Genomic DNA, 18,094 nt, shown 5'->3' with positions numbered 1-18,094 from the left:
GTATAAAAATCATTGTCTATGGAAAGTCCTCATAATGATAGGTAAACCAACATGTGTGTGTGTGTGAGAGAGAGAGAGTGTGTGTGTGTGTGTGTATTGCATCATTATGTGTGTTCATATGTGTTTGCCTGCCACTGGTTTTAGAAAATGACCATGAATAATATCTGAGGCATGCAGAAATCAGATGGCACAGACAGCTGCAGGTACTTACAGGTAAGCAGAGCGAGAAACAGTTGACAGGTGACAGACAACCTCTGCTCCCATCAATTAGCATTGGCACGCTGCACAAACAGACAATGCATTTATACACACAAAACATGGTCATGGCGTGTAGTTTTTATTCAACTTTTCATTTAATGTCACCAGACTCATTGACCACTAAAGAACATCTGCATTATGTCTTTGCATTACAGGAAGTCTCCCTAATCAGATGAGCAAGTTAACTCATGCTGCAGGCTGGAGTATAAACCACAGCCCAATGAATCTCTAATACACACAACAAAATCCCACTCTTGCGTACAGACTATTTATAAAATCTGAATTTTTTTTTAGGCCTTTCAATTTCATAAAAGCAGAGATAAAATGTGTAATTTCATGAATCCAATTGCACACTCTTAAAAACAAACTTCTTCAGTATACTTCAGGATTAGCAGCAAATTGATAGATTAATATGTAAAGATTACATGAAGAACAAGGTATAATTTTGAGATTACTTTCAGAGTGGGAGAGCAAAACCTAATTCAGAACCACTAAAAATCACTAATAACAAAAAACTAATTCTGGATGAGGACTCCTGCTGTGAAAATATTTTGAAATATTTTGAAGGCAGACTGCAGATAATTACAGCATGTGGGTTATACAAGAGAAGTACAAAATGACTACAAATGCAAGGCATAAATCATAAAAGTTCGCGAGACATACTGGGTTTCCATATACTTAATTTATTATGTCAAATTTGCAAATGCTGATTGGAAACACTAAGATCAAATAACATCTATAAAAAGCACATGAAAAAAACGGATACACTCACTTGATATGGATAAATGTTTTATTCGATAGGAAGACATAAACTACAATGGAAACACATTTACTGAATAAATTCCTAGATGTGCACCAAAAGGCATGTGACTTTGCCTCTATGTCATGTGACTGAATAATTCACTAATAACTGGAGTCTGGACTAACCAGCGGACCAATATCATTGCACAGCATCTTAAATGTTGCTCTGGTCACTCAGAACTGCCTTACATTTTATTGCAATCTCTTCTGTGCTCACTATGCTCTGGAGGAAATACAGCAAAATGTTAGAAGTAATAATTCATCCATACGTTATTCATGGACATGTCCCTGGAGAGGAAGGGAAGAGGGAGGCGGGGGTGGCAGGGTCAGAGAACGCACCTCTTCATGCTGCTCCTCATTACATTTGCCATCTGGGCTCAGCATTCAGACTGGGTCTTCCCTTCCTAATCTCAGCCAACACATACACAAACACAGAAACAAGTTTGTACATGCACATACACACACTGGCAAACAAATGCACACTCATAGTCCCACTTTTGTATCCTTACAAGCCTCTCGGAGTCTGATCTCTCAGATGATGATTTTGATCCAACAAGGCACCTTCTCAAAGCTCCTTGCTCTATATGCTGTGTGAATCCAAACCTGACATTATACACACCATTTGAACTCTTCCCCGAGGCCTCCAGCTCAGCCCTGAGGGCTCAAAAACTCATCTCCAGACTCGCCACAGAGCTGTAGACTGTCCCACTTAAAACTGTCATGGACTTTAACTTTACGGCAAAAGTACGAGACCTGGCTTACACTGTCATCTAGTGGAAGTAGAAGACAGCGTATGATAAAATCTCTTACTAACCTTTTCTGTGTAAAGTTCTATGCAATTTAATTAACACTAAAATTTTTATTCTATTCTCATTTACTCACTCTCGTGTCCTTAAAAACCTGTATAATGCTGTTTTTGCCCATCCAATAAAAGTGAACGATGACTGTGGTTTGTGATTCCCAGAGAGAAAAATAATAATGATACCGGTTTGGAACAATACAAGGGTTGAAGTTGCAAGGAGTTGTAGCCTAACTGAGTTTTAATTTTTTGGGGTTGAACTATCCCTTAATATCAATACAATTCAATACAATTTAAGCTCAATCAACAGCATTTGTGGCATAATGTTGATTACCACAAAAACAATATTTTGACATATACATCTACAGAAAATAAAAAATACTAGGTTAAATGGCAGTGGAAGTGAATGGCACCAATCTTTGGAGGGTTTAAAGGCAAAAATGTGAAGCTTAGCATTTGATAAAAGCACTTTCATTAATGCTTCTGTTATAACTTGTGTGTTTGAGGTATGAAGTTGTTTAATCTTTTTTATGTTCATTTCATGGTTTTGGGTATGCCTTCATGGCAGTTAAGTTGCAAGACCCTTAATAGAATTAGGTCCACACTTCTTGACTTTTCCTTTTTAAGACCTGATTATAAATGACATTTCAAAATGATAACATTAAATTCTCCATGAATAATTTTACATTTCTTCCATTTGCGGTCTTAGAGGCCCCAAGCATAAAATATGAATAAATGCAATACATTTTCATAAGATGCTCTGATTGGTGTACACACAGTTCACTTCTGACAGTTGTCATTTAGATTTGCTTTATTGTATTTTTTCTACCATCTGTTTTTTTTTTCTGGGGACAAATTGTTCCCAAACAGAACAATGCAACTATCCTGGATAACAATCACCTTCCTAAAATGCCAATGCCTATTTTATGTTAAACATTACATTGGTCAAAATTAAGATAAAATAGTTAATTTCAAAAGTATAAATAGACATCCAGCTTTGGGGTCTCAGGAACACCAAACATAAGGAAGGTTAAGAGAACAAGTGAGTTAAATAAGGCTCTGAGTTAACATATTTTTTCAAAGAACATCAAACGTTTACCCGAAGTGATTTATCCAGATGTGTTGCTGATGCTGAGTGTCTACGTGAGAACATATCTTAATTTAATGCTCACAATTATTTCCCCAGCGGAGAGATTGGGTATGCTGGATCGGTCCCATTACAATCAATGAAGCTGTTCAATAAAGCTGTCTGCGAAACCTGCGGACATGGTAAGAATCTCTTTTTTGTCTTCCTAATTATTAAGTCATTTTGGACAAAAGCATCTGCTACTTATTATATTATAATGGGAGCTATCTATAGTCACATTTAGAGTTCTACCTCTCAAACTTACAATTTGTTGGCATAAAATGTGTTCACCTACCAGAAATAAGATATGTGCTTCCAGTTTTAGTACTTTGGTGTACTAAAGTTGTTATTTAGTGTACTAAAGTACTACAGTTTTTAGATGTTCAAGCATCCATTCGTGGTTGCTTTTTTTGGAGATCTTAACACTTAATATCCATTAGTTCCAGCCACTGAACAACATGGTCCACATTTTAATAATGACATTTGATGACAATTGTGTTAATGTTATTGACGTTAATTGTGTTAAAGTTACTATGAATGCAGCCCCTCCCACTGTTGATTTGAATGAGTATAACAACTAGTAGGAAATGTTCAAGGAACAAAAACATAATTTCCTTAAACCGACAAATAGTCCTTGAAATGGCCTATACATACTGTAACTACTTATACACACATCCATACCAACACGTACACGCATCTATATGCAGTTTCCTACATAATAACTCACTCAGTATTTATCATTAATGTCCTCCATTATCATTCCCTGTAAGGCCATGGAAACAGCACCATTGATTTCACTTTTATCTCATTCATTTATCTCATCATCTCATCCCACACATTCTCTTCTGTCCTTTATTCCCTCATTCTTGTTCTCGTTAGGATGTAAATTAACTTTATTGTTATCAGACCACAACAAAGGAGAAAAAAGAGACAGACATTGAAAGAGAGAGTCATTGAGACATTTATAATGTTCAGCATTCATTACACTGATAAAAGTAAGAACTAATCAACTGACAGGTACAACGTGGAGACTATGAGCTCTCAGACCCTGGCCAGAGCCAATGAGAGACAACAACTCTCTCTAGTGGTTGATATGAAAACTATCTGGACATTCCAATAGGTGGCAGTAGTAGGAAGAAACTCTTTGAGTTTCGAGCAAGAGCAAGAGAGTGTTTCTGGGAAACTGTCTCCATAGGAGCCATGACTAAGATCAAAGCGATAATAATGCCCCACAAGCTACACAAGATAGGCCTATATTTGCAGACACCCCAGTGCTAATTAATTTATATATACAATTTAGACATGTTAATATTAACAAAAAACAAAACAAAACAAATCAGCAGTGGAATTATGAGCTTCTCAACTACTTGTCCCAGTTTCTCCCAGCGGTATGAGCCACCATCAGCTGACAGTTTGAATACATTTCTGTGGAACTCTAAACAATTAGGGGTGTGTCTAATACGATTCTCCAGATTATTCTTGTAGTGTCATGATGAAGATATTTAAAGGAAGTTTGCATTTAGATACGTCAGAAATAAACTTCCAATTTGATCGTTCTCTCTGTATGTGGCTGAGAAAGTGACTGCTGTGGTGTGTGAAATGTCTCACTAGAGCATAAGTGTATGAGGAAATGTGTGAAACGAGGATGTGTATATTGGATTATGCATGTAGAGGGAAATAAAAAGAGCAGATCAATGAAAATGTGTTTGTGAATTCGATTCAAGGAAATTCACAGGCTTAATTATGTGTGGTGCATGGTGAAACCTGTTTGGCCAGTACCAGTATGTAACCTTCCCCCCAAGTAACAGTTTCACATACTTATAAAAGAGCATAGGATGTTAATGTAGTTTCAGCTCTTCGCACTGAAAATAGTCTAGGGGAGAATGGGTTAAGTTGTCACATGGGTAAATTGTCACACTCTTTATTCCGCCACCACAAAATCAAAAATATACTTAGTCTGACAACATGTTCTAAGGTTAACATCCTGTACACATGTGGTCAAAGTTACTCTATTCTGAGGTGAGCACAAAATTCTTATTTTTCACCTTCAAAAGTAAAAAATGACACTTAAAATTGTATGTAATAAAACTTTGTTAGGTTTGAATGCTCAAAATTATATTTTTGTGGGGGCCTGGGAAGCTCAGTTAATAAAGATGCTGACAACCACCCCTGGAGTCGCAAGTTCAAATACAGGGTGCTGAGTGACTCCAGTCAGGTCTCCTAAGCTTCCAAATTAGCCTGGTTGCTAGGGAGGGTAGAGCCACATGGGGTAATCTCCTTATGGACGCTATAATGTGGTTCGCTCTCATGTTGCGTGGCAAGTTGTGTGTGGATGCCGCGGAGAATAGTGTGAAGTCTCCACACGCGCTATGTCTCCGTGGTAACGCGCTCAACAAGCCACTTGATAAGGTGCGCAGATGTACAGTCTCAGAGGCGGAGGTAACTGAGATTCATCCTCCGCCACCTGGATTAAGGCAAGTCACTACGCCACCAAGAGAAATTAGAATTGGGCATTCCAAATTGGGGAAAGAAAAATAAAAAAAAAAAATATATATATATATATATATATATATATATATATATATATATTTTTTTTTTTTCAATTTGGAATGCCCAATTCCCAATGCGCTCTAATTATTTTTTATTTTTTTTCACTTAATAGTGTCTTTTGATACTTTAGCTGCAGTCCTATGTTGAGCTAACTTTGAGATTTAGCTAACATTAGCACACTTGTCAGTTTGGGGCAAGTTGCCACATGTGACGAAAGAAAGATGGTTAGTGAAACGCAGTTCAGTGGAAAGGAGAAGGCGAGAACCGGCTTGGCAATGTAAATAATATTTTAATGAGTAACTTAAACAAAAGACAAACACACACACATGACGGACATGTCCGTAAACGATCTCTCTCTCTCCCGCACCATTCTCCGCAGTCTGCCTTTATCCCTCCCGGAAGCTTGATTAGCCTGATAAGGGATCGGGTGTGTAGAATCACGGCCCTCCGCCCTGCTACAGTTAGAAATTATAAAAGAAAGACGGAGAATGGCAGCACACCACCAGAGCATGTGTGTTAAAGAAAGTGGCAGGTAAAGTTGCAAAACAAATCAATCAGAAGCACAGTGGGGGATTTTAGCATAAATTACGCACTCTTATTCGGTATTGTCAAAAGGTTCCCACAGAAGTAGAAAGTCGGGCAGCGGTGCCAACAACATTTTGCACCATCCTATGTTACGGAGCGCCCAATTCAGAATCCAGCCTTACAAGGCCCCAGCACCAACCCAGCCATGCCAGGCCCCAGAACCAACCCAGCCATGCCAGGCCCCAGAACCAACCCAGCAATGCCAGGCCCCAGCACCAATCCAGCCCTTCCTGCAATGAGCTCAGACCCAGACCTGCCCAATTCCTATGCTAGCATCAGTTCACACTTTTTCAGCAGTGTCAGTGCTGACACAAGTCTACCAACTTCAGAGAACATCTGGCCCTATCCATTGCACCTAAGGCCAGGCAATCTATGTGTGCCAGAACAGAAACTCTGAAGATGAGTATGATTAGTCCGATAAGGATGTGTTGTTTTTTTGTTATTTACTGATATTTACTTGTTGTTTTGATTTCTTTAATGCAGAATCTTTTATTTGAATTTGGTTTTGAATTTGTAATAAAAAAAATCAACGGTCACAATTAAGTAGTTGTGTTTTTATTTGTTACTAATCCAATGTGACAATTTACCCAACATAGCGTGACAATTACCCGCTGATGGGGCAAGTTGTCACAAGTGCGCACACGGTATTTAACTGTCTACAACTCTGTACTGAAATAAGATATGAAGATGTAATGAATTCAAAATATGTACCCAAGACCTCTTAGTATGAGATTTATACCATTGTGATGTATTGTTCACAGTCAATGTAAGAAAGAGTGAAAAGTGTGAAAACATACCCCACTCTCCCCCTACAGTGCTATGGGTAGAATTATGTAAACACACGCACATTCATGTAGGTGTATGGGTCAGGAGTTTTTCTTTTTTTGTCCGACTGAAACCTGTGACATCACAAGTTTTAGAATTACAAAAGACACTCCCTTTTCTCTTTCTCTTTCTGCTCATGTTTATGATAATATTTGTGTGCATTGGAAAACAAAAATAAAGAAAAAAAATGTTAACGTAAAGTTCGATCTCTCCCATGAAAAGCTCTTTGAGCTGCTGTAAATGACTAGCTCTGAATAAATACAAAGACTTTACTAAGAGCTATAAAACATTTGCTTGCTTGAGATATTTTTCGGCACATACTGTACAGCACTAGGAGCTTCTGAAATTGTGAAAGTATGTCAGAACAACACAGACAGAACTTATCTGATTCTAGCAAAAGAGCTAGAAAAGCGTGTTGGTTGTTAATATGAAATGATCAGGACTGGTGGTCTGCACTGTAAAAATTCTGAAATATATTGTTAAAAATGATCCAATAAATAAAAAAATAGAGATGAAAAGTTCTCATAAAGTAGTTTTTTTAAATAACTTGGTGACTGGACATGTTCATGAAACAAAAGTAAAACTACACAGTCATTCATTGACTGTATTAGAGTAGAAACATTGTCAAAAATATTGTTTCTGCTTCAATCATAATCTCTTACAGTATATTCATTAGAATGGAATAAAGGTAAGGTTTACTTCCTGTAAACATGACACGTTCTTCTTTCAAAACATTTAGTTTAATGACTTCTCTCTGTGGCTAATAGTCATCTCTCACATGCCACGATTGGAGTCTAAAAATAATTCCTCTATCTAATAGCTGGCCTGAGATGTAATGCCATTCACACTGTGTTTGCCACTTATCTTAAAATGAGGGAGTGTTGCCTTTGTGACTCATTACAACAAAAAATTACTCAAACACTAAATCATGGCACCAAAGTTGTTGTTTTTTTCTGTTTATGTGTGGGGCATATACACTCACCGGCCACTTTATCAGGTGCACGTGTACATCTACTTATTCATGCGATTATCTAATCAGCCAATCGTGTGGCAGCAGTGCAGTGTATAAAATCATGCAGATATGGTTCAGGAGCTTCAGTTAAAGTTCACGTCAACATGGGGGGAAAATGTGATCTCAGTGATTTAGACCGTGGCATGATTGTGGGTGACAGAAGAGCTGGTTTGAGTATGTCTCTAACTGCTGATCTCCTGGGATTGTCACATGCAACAGTCTCTAAACTGTAAAGAGAATGGTGCGAAAAACAATAAACATCCAGCGAGCGGCAGTTCTGTGATAATGGCTTGTTAATGAGAGAGGTCAGAGGAGAATGGCCAGACTGGTCCTTGCTGACAGGATGGTGACAGTAACCCAAATAACCACACATTACAACAGTTCTAGGCAGAGAAGCATTTCTGAACACACAACACATTGAGGCGGATGGACTGCAGCAGCAGAAGACCCCTCTGGGTACCACTACTGTCAGCTAAAAACAGGAAACCAGGGCTCCAGTGAGCACAGATTCACCAAAACTGGAAAGTAGACAATTGGAAAAACATTGCCTGGTCTGACAAATCTGGATTTCTGCAGAGCTACACAAATGGTAGGCCCACTGCAGCCTCAGTTTTCTGTTCTTGTCTGACAGAAGCATAATCCAACATGGGCTTCTGTTGTTGTAGCCCATCCGCCTCAAGGTTCAACATGTTGTGCATTCTGAGGTGCTATTCTGCTCACTACAATTGGACAGAGGGGTTATCTGAATTACTGTAACCTTTCTGTCAGCTCAAACCAGTTTGGCAATTCTTCATTGACCTCTCATCAACTTCATTGACCTCACATCAACAAGACATTTTTGTCGACAGAATTGCTGATCATTGGTTGTTTTTGTTTTTCGCACAATTCTCTATTCACTTTAGGGACTGTTGCGTGTGAAAATCCCAGGAGATCAGCAGTTACAGAAATACTCAAACCAGCCCGTCTGGCACCAACAATTATGCCACTGTCTAAATCACTGAGATCACATTTTTCCCCATTCTGATGGTTGATGTGAACATTAACTGAAGCTCCTGATCCATATCTGCATGATTTTATACATTACACTGCTACCACATCATTTTCTGATTAGACAATCGCATGAATTAGTAGATGTACAGGTGTACCTAATAAAATGGCCGGTGAGTGTATATGTATCTTTTATTAAAGTGCATTCTTATCTGGTGCTTTTATTAGATTACTATAGGAATTCACTATATATATTTGACAAATGCTAAACAGTTTTATCTGCAAAATTTAACATTGTTGAACTAAAACTAACTGCTTAAATGTGAGGTAAGTGAATCTACTTTACGTGTTCAGAATTGCCATATTCAGAGCGTGTGTAAAATGCCAGAAATAATACTTGAACACACTTAAAATTACAAATGAAAAACACTGAATGAATTAATGAAATCCTTGAAAAACATTGTCAACAATTAATTTCATTGTAGGTCTGTCTGTAAGATTCCTTGTTTTTATTTATAATTTTTTACATAGAAATAGGTAGTGGTTGTAAGTCTGATGACACTGCTCCTGAATTCATCTGACTTGTGTGTTTATATTAGAGTTAGACCACAGTGGCAAGAAACAGCATACCTGGGTGACCCTAAATATGTGAAATGATTGAGATTTTCTGCCAAGTTATGTGAATCACAGTATCAGCTCTACAGTATTTGGAATGTACTTCTGTGCGGACACAATGACATCTTTGTGGATTTAGTAACTATCAAGAACATCAGTGGGGACAAAAATAAGACAATTATAGTGATATAGTGCAGATATACAGTACATGGGCAATAGTTAGTGCAAAATTTGTACACTAATGCAAAGATAACTGCAAGATGCTTTTTTGAGTGACACATTTTAAAATAACCACTTCAGAGAAGGTTTCACCATTTCCTGTGTATTTCAATAGATGAGTAAATGTGAGCCCACTTTGAACATTTTTCAGAACAAATCTAATCCCCCAACACAATGCATTTTATAGAGGCCCAGCCCATACAACAGGGGGGCTTTTACTCCAAATACGATCACTTATTTGACATTTATTTAAAATCTTTTGGATTTAATGTCCTTGAACAAAACTGAAAATGATAAATAAGTATTTATATTCAAAATAAATGTGTTAATTTCATGGATTTACAGTAGTTGCATAAATTTGCTATATTTTATTAAAAATGAGATCAAATTGCCTCAAAATCAAACTTTGGACATGCCAAGATCAAGATTTGATCAGGGAAATTTTGCAGTGCATAGACAAACAGGTGTTTAGGAAAGTGCTGTGTTAGATTTTGTTGCTATTTAGTGTTTCTGGAGAAAATAAATTCAAAGCAGCATTTCACATCGCCTTTGATGTTGGGTGGTTAAGACATAGCCTATCTTCCATTCCAGAACATCACATTAATTCCTAAAGTTCTTACCAAATGCGGCGTTGTAGAGTCTATATCATCAACCGTTAAAAGTGTGACCAAGTTTTGATAGCAACCAGTAGCACTTCTCATACTTCAATACATGGTCGTCTCGAAACCCCCAACCTGCACTCAACAGCATTGGCAATAACAGAACAGTCAAAGACGAAACTCAAACGGACTCCGCCCACATAAAGGACGAGACTCTTAAAGCTAAATCAACAGCTCATTTCATATTCAAGGTGCGGCTTCCTGTAACAGGTGTCTGGGCTACCGAATCCACACAACGCAAGAGTTTCTGGACCCGTTTTTAAGTATTATTTTTTTAATAATACAAATTGTAAAATATTTAAGTAACTTTTTTTGTACGTTTTTTATTAAGTAAGTTTTTTCATTTGGTGAATTTAACCCATTAAAAATCGTTGGATTACGGAAACTGCGCTCATTTATTCAGAACAACTAGAGCTCGAGCTCTTCGCTTAATTCTTTCCTCAGCGTTTCTAAACCGATATTGTGATACAGTAACTTATCTTGAAACCATACTGCGAGAAGATGGCAAATAAAGGAATGCAGCTCCTAGGGTTTTCTCTGTCGATTCTCGGTTTAATTGGGCTCATTGTTGGCACAATCTTGCCCCAGTGGAAGATGTCTGCCTACGTTGGAGATAATATTATCACAGCGATAGCGATGTATCAAGGCCTTTGGATGTCGTGCGCTTCTCAGAGCACCGGGCAAATTCAGTGCAAGGTGTATGACTCCATCCTTCAACTCGACGGTAAGTTAAAACTCCTGAAGTCAACTCAGCTGGTTATACTTCCAAAATTAATTTTCTTTAGTTGTACTTGGCTATTTTAAAATACAAGCTGTGGCAACTTGTTTTTGAACCATCTAAAGCTGTTGCTTGGTAAAACGGTGTACAGGGATATAATTCCCCCAGTAGTGGAATAAGATTACGTCTTCACACTGTGGTGATAATGATAGGAGACATCTGGCTTTGTCTGGTACCAGGATACCAATATAACTGATTTCTGCTGTATCATACACTAATGTTAGCGGAGTAATAACTTTACACTTTAAAACTGTTACATTTTAAACTTTACAGCTGAACTGTTGACCAATACAATAATATTTATTTCTTTAAAATTATTACCTGCAGAATACATTTTTGCATGTTAAACTATGGTAATGCTAGCCTATGGTCAGGGCTGTAGCTAGAGGGGTGAAAGGTGGTAATGATTCTAGGGGCCCACAGGTCCAAGGGGGTCCCACAATAAATTCTAAGATTTGGATTTTAAATTGTAGGTAAGGGGCACAAAGCAATATAGAGCTACAGAATACACAGCTATGACTCTGCCAATGGTAAATATAGCACACAATTTGTTTTTGGTTTTTTACCCCGTACCACGCCCTACACTCTTATCGCTTGGCGGCGACTCGACACGCACTTATTTCTTGAATTTCTGTCATAACTCATGTTTGGTCTTGTTCAATGCAGTGGAGATCTAATTTAATTTTGGTCACAATAATGGGTTTTTGTTGTCGTAATAAATCAGTTTGTTTAGTATAAATTATTGCAGATCTGGGTGTTGTTCGATTAATTATTTGTTTTGTTGCTGGGTCAAAAAAAGATATCTCAAAAGGGTAAAAGTGCAAATTTAGCATTTTCAGAGAGACCTGCAAGCCTTCTAATAATGTTTTTTGTTTGTATTATTATTCATTCAAAGGTCTAATAAGCAACAAATGTATATAGTTTTAACATTGGGGGTGTATTTTGCGACTGGGTACAAAGCCTAGCTATAACGTTAGGTGATGTGTTTGTTTTACTCTTTTACTCAAAGTAATGATATACGGGTGTGACTCCTGCCCTTCCTCCACTCATGGAAACTCTGTGCTCCTGTATCGGGTGGGGGAGTCAGCCATTGTCTTTGAATCACTTTAGTGTTTTGCCAACGTTTTATTGAAACAACAAGCTTCAGCAATAACATTCATGGTTTAGATGCTTTTCCATTGTACCAAGTTTTATTTCTTTCATTGTGTATGAAAGCACCCAAACAAAGATATTTAGCCATCTTTTTTTAACTCTAAAGTTTTAGTGTAATTCAGCCTTTTTACTCTCATCACCTATGAGTGATGGAGTAAAGTCATTTTGCTGACTCTGCCATTGTCTTTATGATGGGGACTTGTCTTTATGATGGGCACTAAAGTCATTTAGTCAATATTTTTTATCAGTGTCTTTGATAAGGCCTGTTATTAACAAACTCTTCTCTTATTAAGTGACCGTTTTACAGTTTTATCTAATGCAAATAAAAATACAAGACATTTGCTTTTAAATGATATGTCGATGTAGTATTGTTGGCGAAGAACAATTAGATATTATGCATGCCACTGCAAAGACGAAGAGAGAAGAAATATAGGCCAGGTGAGATAACAGCCTGCAGCCATTTTGAACATCCTGTAAGCTTTTTGTTTTGGCATTGACTTCAGATGAGGAGTTAATTTTGTAGTCACTTTGCAAATTTAAGAACCTTCTAATTGAGATTGATAAAATGTAGATGTTTTGCCTGATAATAAAAGTATGTGTGCACCGTATTTTGAAAGCCAATCCAATCCCACAATGCTAAAAGAAAGTGGATGAATCGTTACATTGAAACCAAAGATTCATACTGCCTCCCATGGACTGGTTAAACCAGTTTCTTGTTTCTCTATAGCTAAAGGGCAAACTGCGGCCCACATGTGTGCACAACCTTCCCAGCTCTCAAAGGAGGCTTCCGGTTGGAAACGGTCGCTGCACCTGACTGCAGGTGTAGAGGGGGAGGAAGGGCTTTTCTCTTGAGTAAAATGGAGGAAAAAAACAAAAGCCTGTTGAGAATCAGGCGGTTTCAAATCCCTTTAGTCTGTCCATAATCTCTCATAAAGATTCGACTGTACTGTAAAAACAATGGAGCGCCTATCCGTTTTGTGTGCTGACCGATTTTAACCATGATCCACCAAATAACCGATTGAGACTAAAATACCTTCAGCCTCATTGTATGTTAACTGAAATTAAATGATAAATGTCAGTATATAAGCCTTATTTCCCAAGTTGAGAACAAAAAATACCTTTTTGTTTGTTAGTTCAAAGTAGGAGAAGTTTTGAATGCATGTTTAGCAGCAGAATTATTTACCACATTTCTAGCTCACTCTACTCTTCTCTCACTTTCAGGTGCTCTCCAGGCAACTCGTGCCCTGATGATTGTATCAATCATTGCCACTGTAATGGGACTGGGTGTGGCCAGCATGGGCATGAAGTGCACTAACTGTGGTGGTGATGACAAGGTCAAAAAGTCTCGCATTACCATGACAGGCGGTATAATCCTCATAGTTGGAGGTATGTTTGCTTCAATACCATTTAAATTGCAATATATGTTGTAATGGCCTACACACTGTTTTTCTTCAACTGCTGTACAAGAATCTGACATTCTCTGGATTCATTTTTAAATATCAAGGTTTAAGTAACTGTTTTGCCAGATTAAAACCATTCCAAACTCTTATCTTTACTCCCCTACTACGACCATTTGGTTTCTCATTGATCTGGAACACAAAATGCAACTAAAATTACATAAAATATGTTTGCCACCCCCACTCTGTGGGCAGAAACTGTGTAGGGCAGGCAGCATTGTACCATTGCTGGATCTTTTCTTCAATGTTTAGTTTTTCAGAAATAACTTGTCTTAATTTCTTTCCTCAGCACTCAGTAGCATTGTTGCCTGTGGCTGGTTTACAAATCAAATTGTCCGGGACTTCTACAACCCTTTCACACCAGTCAATACCAAGTAAATTAAAATATGACATTTTTAGTCATTGTTTGTTTGATCACCTCTTTTTAATTGTGCTGAAGAGGAGGAAGTCAAAGCTTGTATTTTGTATTAGAATGGTGCTATTGTTCTCCACTGAATTATCATATTTCTATAGGTACGAGTTTGGTTCAGCCATTTTCATTGCCTGGGCAGGCGCTTTCCTGGACATAATGGGTGGAGTCATGTTGGCTGCAACCTGCCCAAAGGGTAAAGCATCTCCCAAGTCCCAATACCCCAGGTCCTCCAGACCACCAAGCAGCAGCAAGGAGTATGTTTGAGTGGCATCCATTGCTCACAAATTGGAGAAGACCTTAAAGAATTGTGGAGTTGTGGTAGAACCTTCCCTGGCCAACTAATCTGAGAACAGTTTAGATTTTTATTTCATTTATTGTTATTGAAAGTAGGCTTAGAATAGAACAAACAAACATGTCAGATTAATGTTCTGGGGTCAATTTTACTGACGCTCGGATATAGCAGCCCACCTCAGATAAAGAAGTGCTTTCCTATTGATATAACGCACAATTTTAGTCTTTTACAGTTTCTATTATAAATTGTTACTGATGTGAGTTGGAAAGAGAGGTTACTTCCCCAGTGTGTTCCAAATATCATAAAACTGCCATGTTTATTTAACATGAGGGAAGGAATGCTCAGGGAAAATAATTACTCATACCCCTAAGTTACAGCGCATCTCTGCTACTTAAAGCCATGTTCTGATCTTCTCTGCTTTGCTTGCTGTGCTTCTTCTGAGCAAATAGTTGTGCCAGATACTAGGATACATAAAAAGAACAATATGATATATTGCTGTTTTTTTTCTTCTTCTTTCTTTTAAGGTCAGAGTGCAAATAGGCTAACTCATGCAAAGTTCTAGTTCATTTTGCAACATGATTTCAGTTTGGTTAATGTGCCACTGAAACCTGTCTTTTCAAACAATTTTCATTTTAAACAAATCAACATCCTCAAAGGGAAGCACTACTCACGATTACACTGATAACTGTGTTATTGAAAAAGGATTATTGAAAGGAAAAGGCTACACATTTGTTCCTGTTGCTAGGGAGACCGACTTAATGGTGCTGTAATAACAACATGCATGAAAAATACCAGCAAATTGCTGTTTCAGTCATTATCAGCAGAACTGCCCGAAGAGGATTTTTGTCTATGATGAATAAAATGTTTGGGTATTACTAGAAAAACTCCCAACAAAGCACTAAACCGTTCACATTTTACAAGAATGTCATGGATCTGTCAGTTTCCTTGACCGAGCAACATGATCAATGCTTTTCACTTTTGCTTTGTCATGATCAATGTTGTGCTTCACTTTTATAACATTAAGAACTGTTTTAAAACCAAAGGAATGGCTCTTTTTGTATTAAGTGAAACTTTTCAGTGCCTTTGTGCTCCAGTGTCGGCCTTGTTGTGTACATTTATAAAGCTAATATGGTACACATGTTTTCAAAGTGCTCTTATTTCAAACAGGAGAAGAAAAAAGGCTGTAGATTAGTTGACGCTTTGTTTTATCACAGCTGGTTACAAACCAGGTGTCATGTGGGTGAAATGTTTCTTTTCCTTCAGTTTAAAAAAAATATATATATATAAAATTCTTTGTACTTGGACCACTTGAGGTGGGCTGCCTCTGTTACAATTATGTTATATTTGTGACCAACCTATGCAAATATTTAACTTTTAATTTTTTTGTCAGTGCAAGTTTGCAAATTAACAATTGTATGTAAATAAAGATTTGTGTGTTTTTTTTTTTTTTAATGAGACTTGGTCAGTGTCACTTTCTTGTGTGTCAAATCAATGATTTGGCAGTTTCCCCAATGCCTATATGCAAATCCTCAGTCAATTCCTCATCAACAGGTTCCCCTTGATTTGCTGTTCTAGAACGATTTGAATGTAGCCTATCTACATGGCTAGGCATATTGTAGGCTAAATGCTAAAGTATCCTTGTATTAGATCAAGCCACCTACGTGTATTTCACGAATGATATGCTGTCAAAGGGACTTTAATTGAACATTATGATGAAACCCCTTTGTTCACAGTGTATACGGATTATACCTAGTAGAACTGTAAAACAAAAAGTTTGGTACTTTCCAAATTGTTTACCTTGCGAATGTGTATTGCTCTCTGCTTCTCTCCACTGGTTATGTGCCGCCAATGCAGCTCTCCTTCCGTCAGGTGCTGTGACTAGGAAGACCACGCCCTGTCCATTCGTAAGAATGACGAAATGATCTAGGCGAGTATACGGTATCCCTCTCACTTAATTCATTTCCCCAGACATTAAACATGTAGCCTTTGTGGGCAGACAAACGTGTTTATATTAAAATAACGTAGTCGAACGCCAGTGAAATTCTTGCAATAAAACCAACGATCGTTAATACACCCATAGTACCCTTTGCTCATTTCTTTGGTTTTGTTGACATCTAGTGACCAAAAATGGAACAGTTTGAAACTTTGACCGACAATATACAAGAAAAAGAGTTCAGGTTTGTGTTAATGTGATTTATTAATGTGTGTTTTTTTGTCTCACCACATGAGACATTATAAATTCTCTTTCACAGAATCAGTGAACCGGTCCTCTAAATTGTAGCCACTTTCATCAACTTTTTGCTCACCTGGTCAATGTAAAAAAAAAAAAAGGACAGCTTGTCAACCATGTGCATAGCATTTCAAAGTGATAATATAACTACATAATGCAACATGCAATATTTCATAAGGCATAAAAACATGTAAACCTCTGTAACTAGAGATGCAAAGCCTCTAGTGAAGCAGCTTATATTTCCCCAACATTTAGAGACAAATTGAGTAAAATACGACAACACTTACTCTACCATTTTCCTCATTAAAAGTTTGAATAAGTTAAACATAGTGGATGAAAATATAATTATAATAACACATCATCACAAGTCTACATTGAGTGATCTATTACAGTTGCTGTTTTTTTCTTTTGGTCAGATATTGATGTGCATATCAGCCTCCATATGCACATTTCTTTATCTGAGTGGCACAAATGTCACACTCAAAGCTCGTATCTACCAAGAAGCTACCAGCAAATTAACAAATCAGCTGTGTGGCCTGTTGTTTGTTGGGTGATTGCTACTGCCATGCACTGGCACTAAACTACAGCTGAAATGCATGCGGTTCTCATGTGAATCTGAAACTAGGAGGGGTGTTTGTCTTTTCTCCTGCTGAAAGTGTCCCGACTGTACCAATGGCAGAAGGATGCATTTCATAAATAGCTGGTCCAGAATTTTAAGAATGAGGATGCTCAGGATGGTGCATTGCTGAGAGGCACAGGTGGTGATCCGTTGCTGTTGTTCATGATGTCATCCAGGTCTTCATCCTCTATAACAACTACAAAACAAAGTTCACAGCCTACTTTACTCAGTGTCAAAGTCTGGGGTCACTCTTAAACTTAACGTAATAACAGTATTGGGTCAATTATGTGGTGCCATTTTTTTTTTCGGGATCTATCAACTTATTCAGAAATACATAAGAAAAATATTCACAAAATTATTTATTTCACCTCTACTATGATGAACAAGTTATCAATATCTGAATTCAAAGACATTTTGATATTTCATTCCTGGGGTTTAAAGTACAAAATGTGGTGAAACCGTCTCGAGGCAGTAAAAAGAAAAGTCTCATTAAACACTGAAATTCTTGAAAAAAGAAATGTTGGCAATGGCATATGTATTTTGGAATCATATTTTTGTAATTATTTCTAAAAATAAGCAGTGAAACAATTTTCTTATAAACTCTTTATAATTTTTACCACCTCGGACAACTGTATTTGTCAATGACTCAAGTACGGAGTAATAAGTTACCAACGAACAAGGTGTAGCCTACATAAAGGGATAGTTCACCCAAAACTGA

At 37.5% G+C, this 18,094-nt stretch overlaps 1 protein-coding gene across 1 annotated transcript; it reads left to right on the top strand.

Moving 5' to 3' along the window:
* Positions 1–10,636: 10,636 nt before the first annotated feature.
* On the top strand, positions 10,637–16,556 carry LOC127635788 (claudin-7-B-like). The gene is made up of 4 exons (XM_052116006.1): positions 10,637–11,160; positions 13,588–13,752; positions 14,113–14,197; positions 14,337–16,556. Exons 1-4 carry the CDS (start codon positions 10,938–10,940, stop codon positions 14,497–14,499), a joined length of 636 nt encoding a protein of 211 aa, XP_051971966.1. The 5' UTR covers positions 10,637–10,937; the 3' UTR covers positions 14,500–16,556.
* The last annotated feature ends 1,538 nt before the right edge of the window (positions 16,557–18,094 follow it).

This window comes from Xyrauchen texanus, chromosome 43 (assembly GCF_025860055.1).
Source record: "Xyrauchen texanus isolate HMW12.3.18 chromosome 43, RBS_HiC_50CHRs, whole genome shotgun sequence".
Taxonomy (NCBI): domain Eukaryota; kingdom Metazoa; phylum Chordata; class Actinopteri; order Cypriniformes; family Catostomidae; genus Xyrauchen; species Xyrauchen texanus.
The sequence above is the reverse complement of the archived record's forward strand: the minus strand, read 5'-3'. Positions and strand labels throughout refer to the sequence as shown.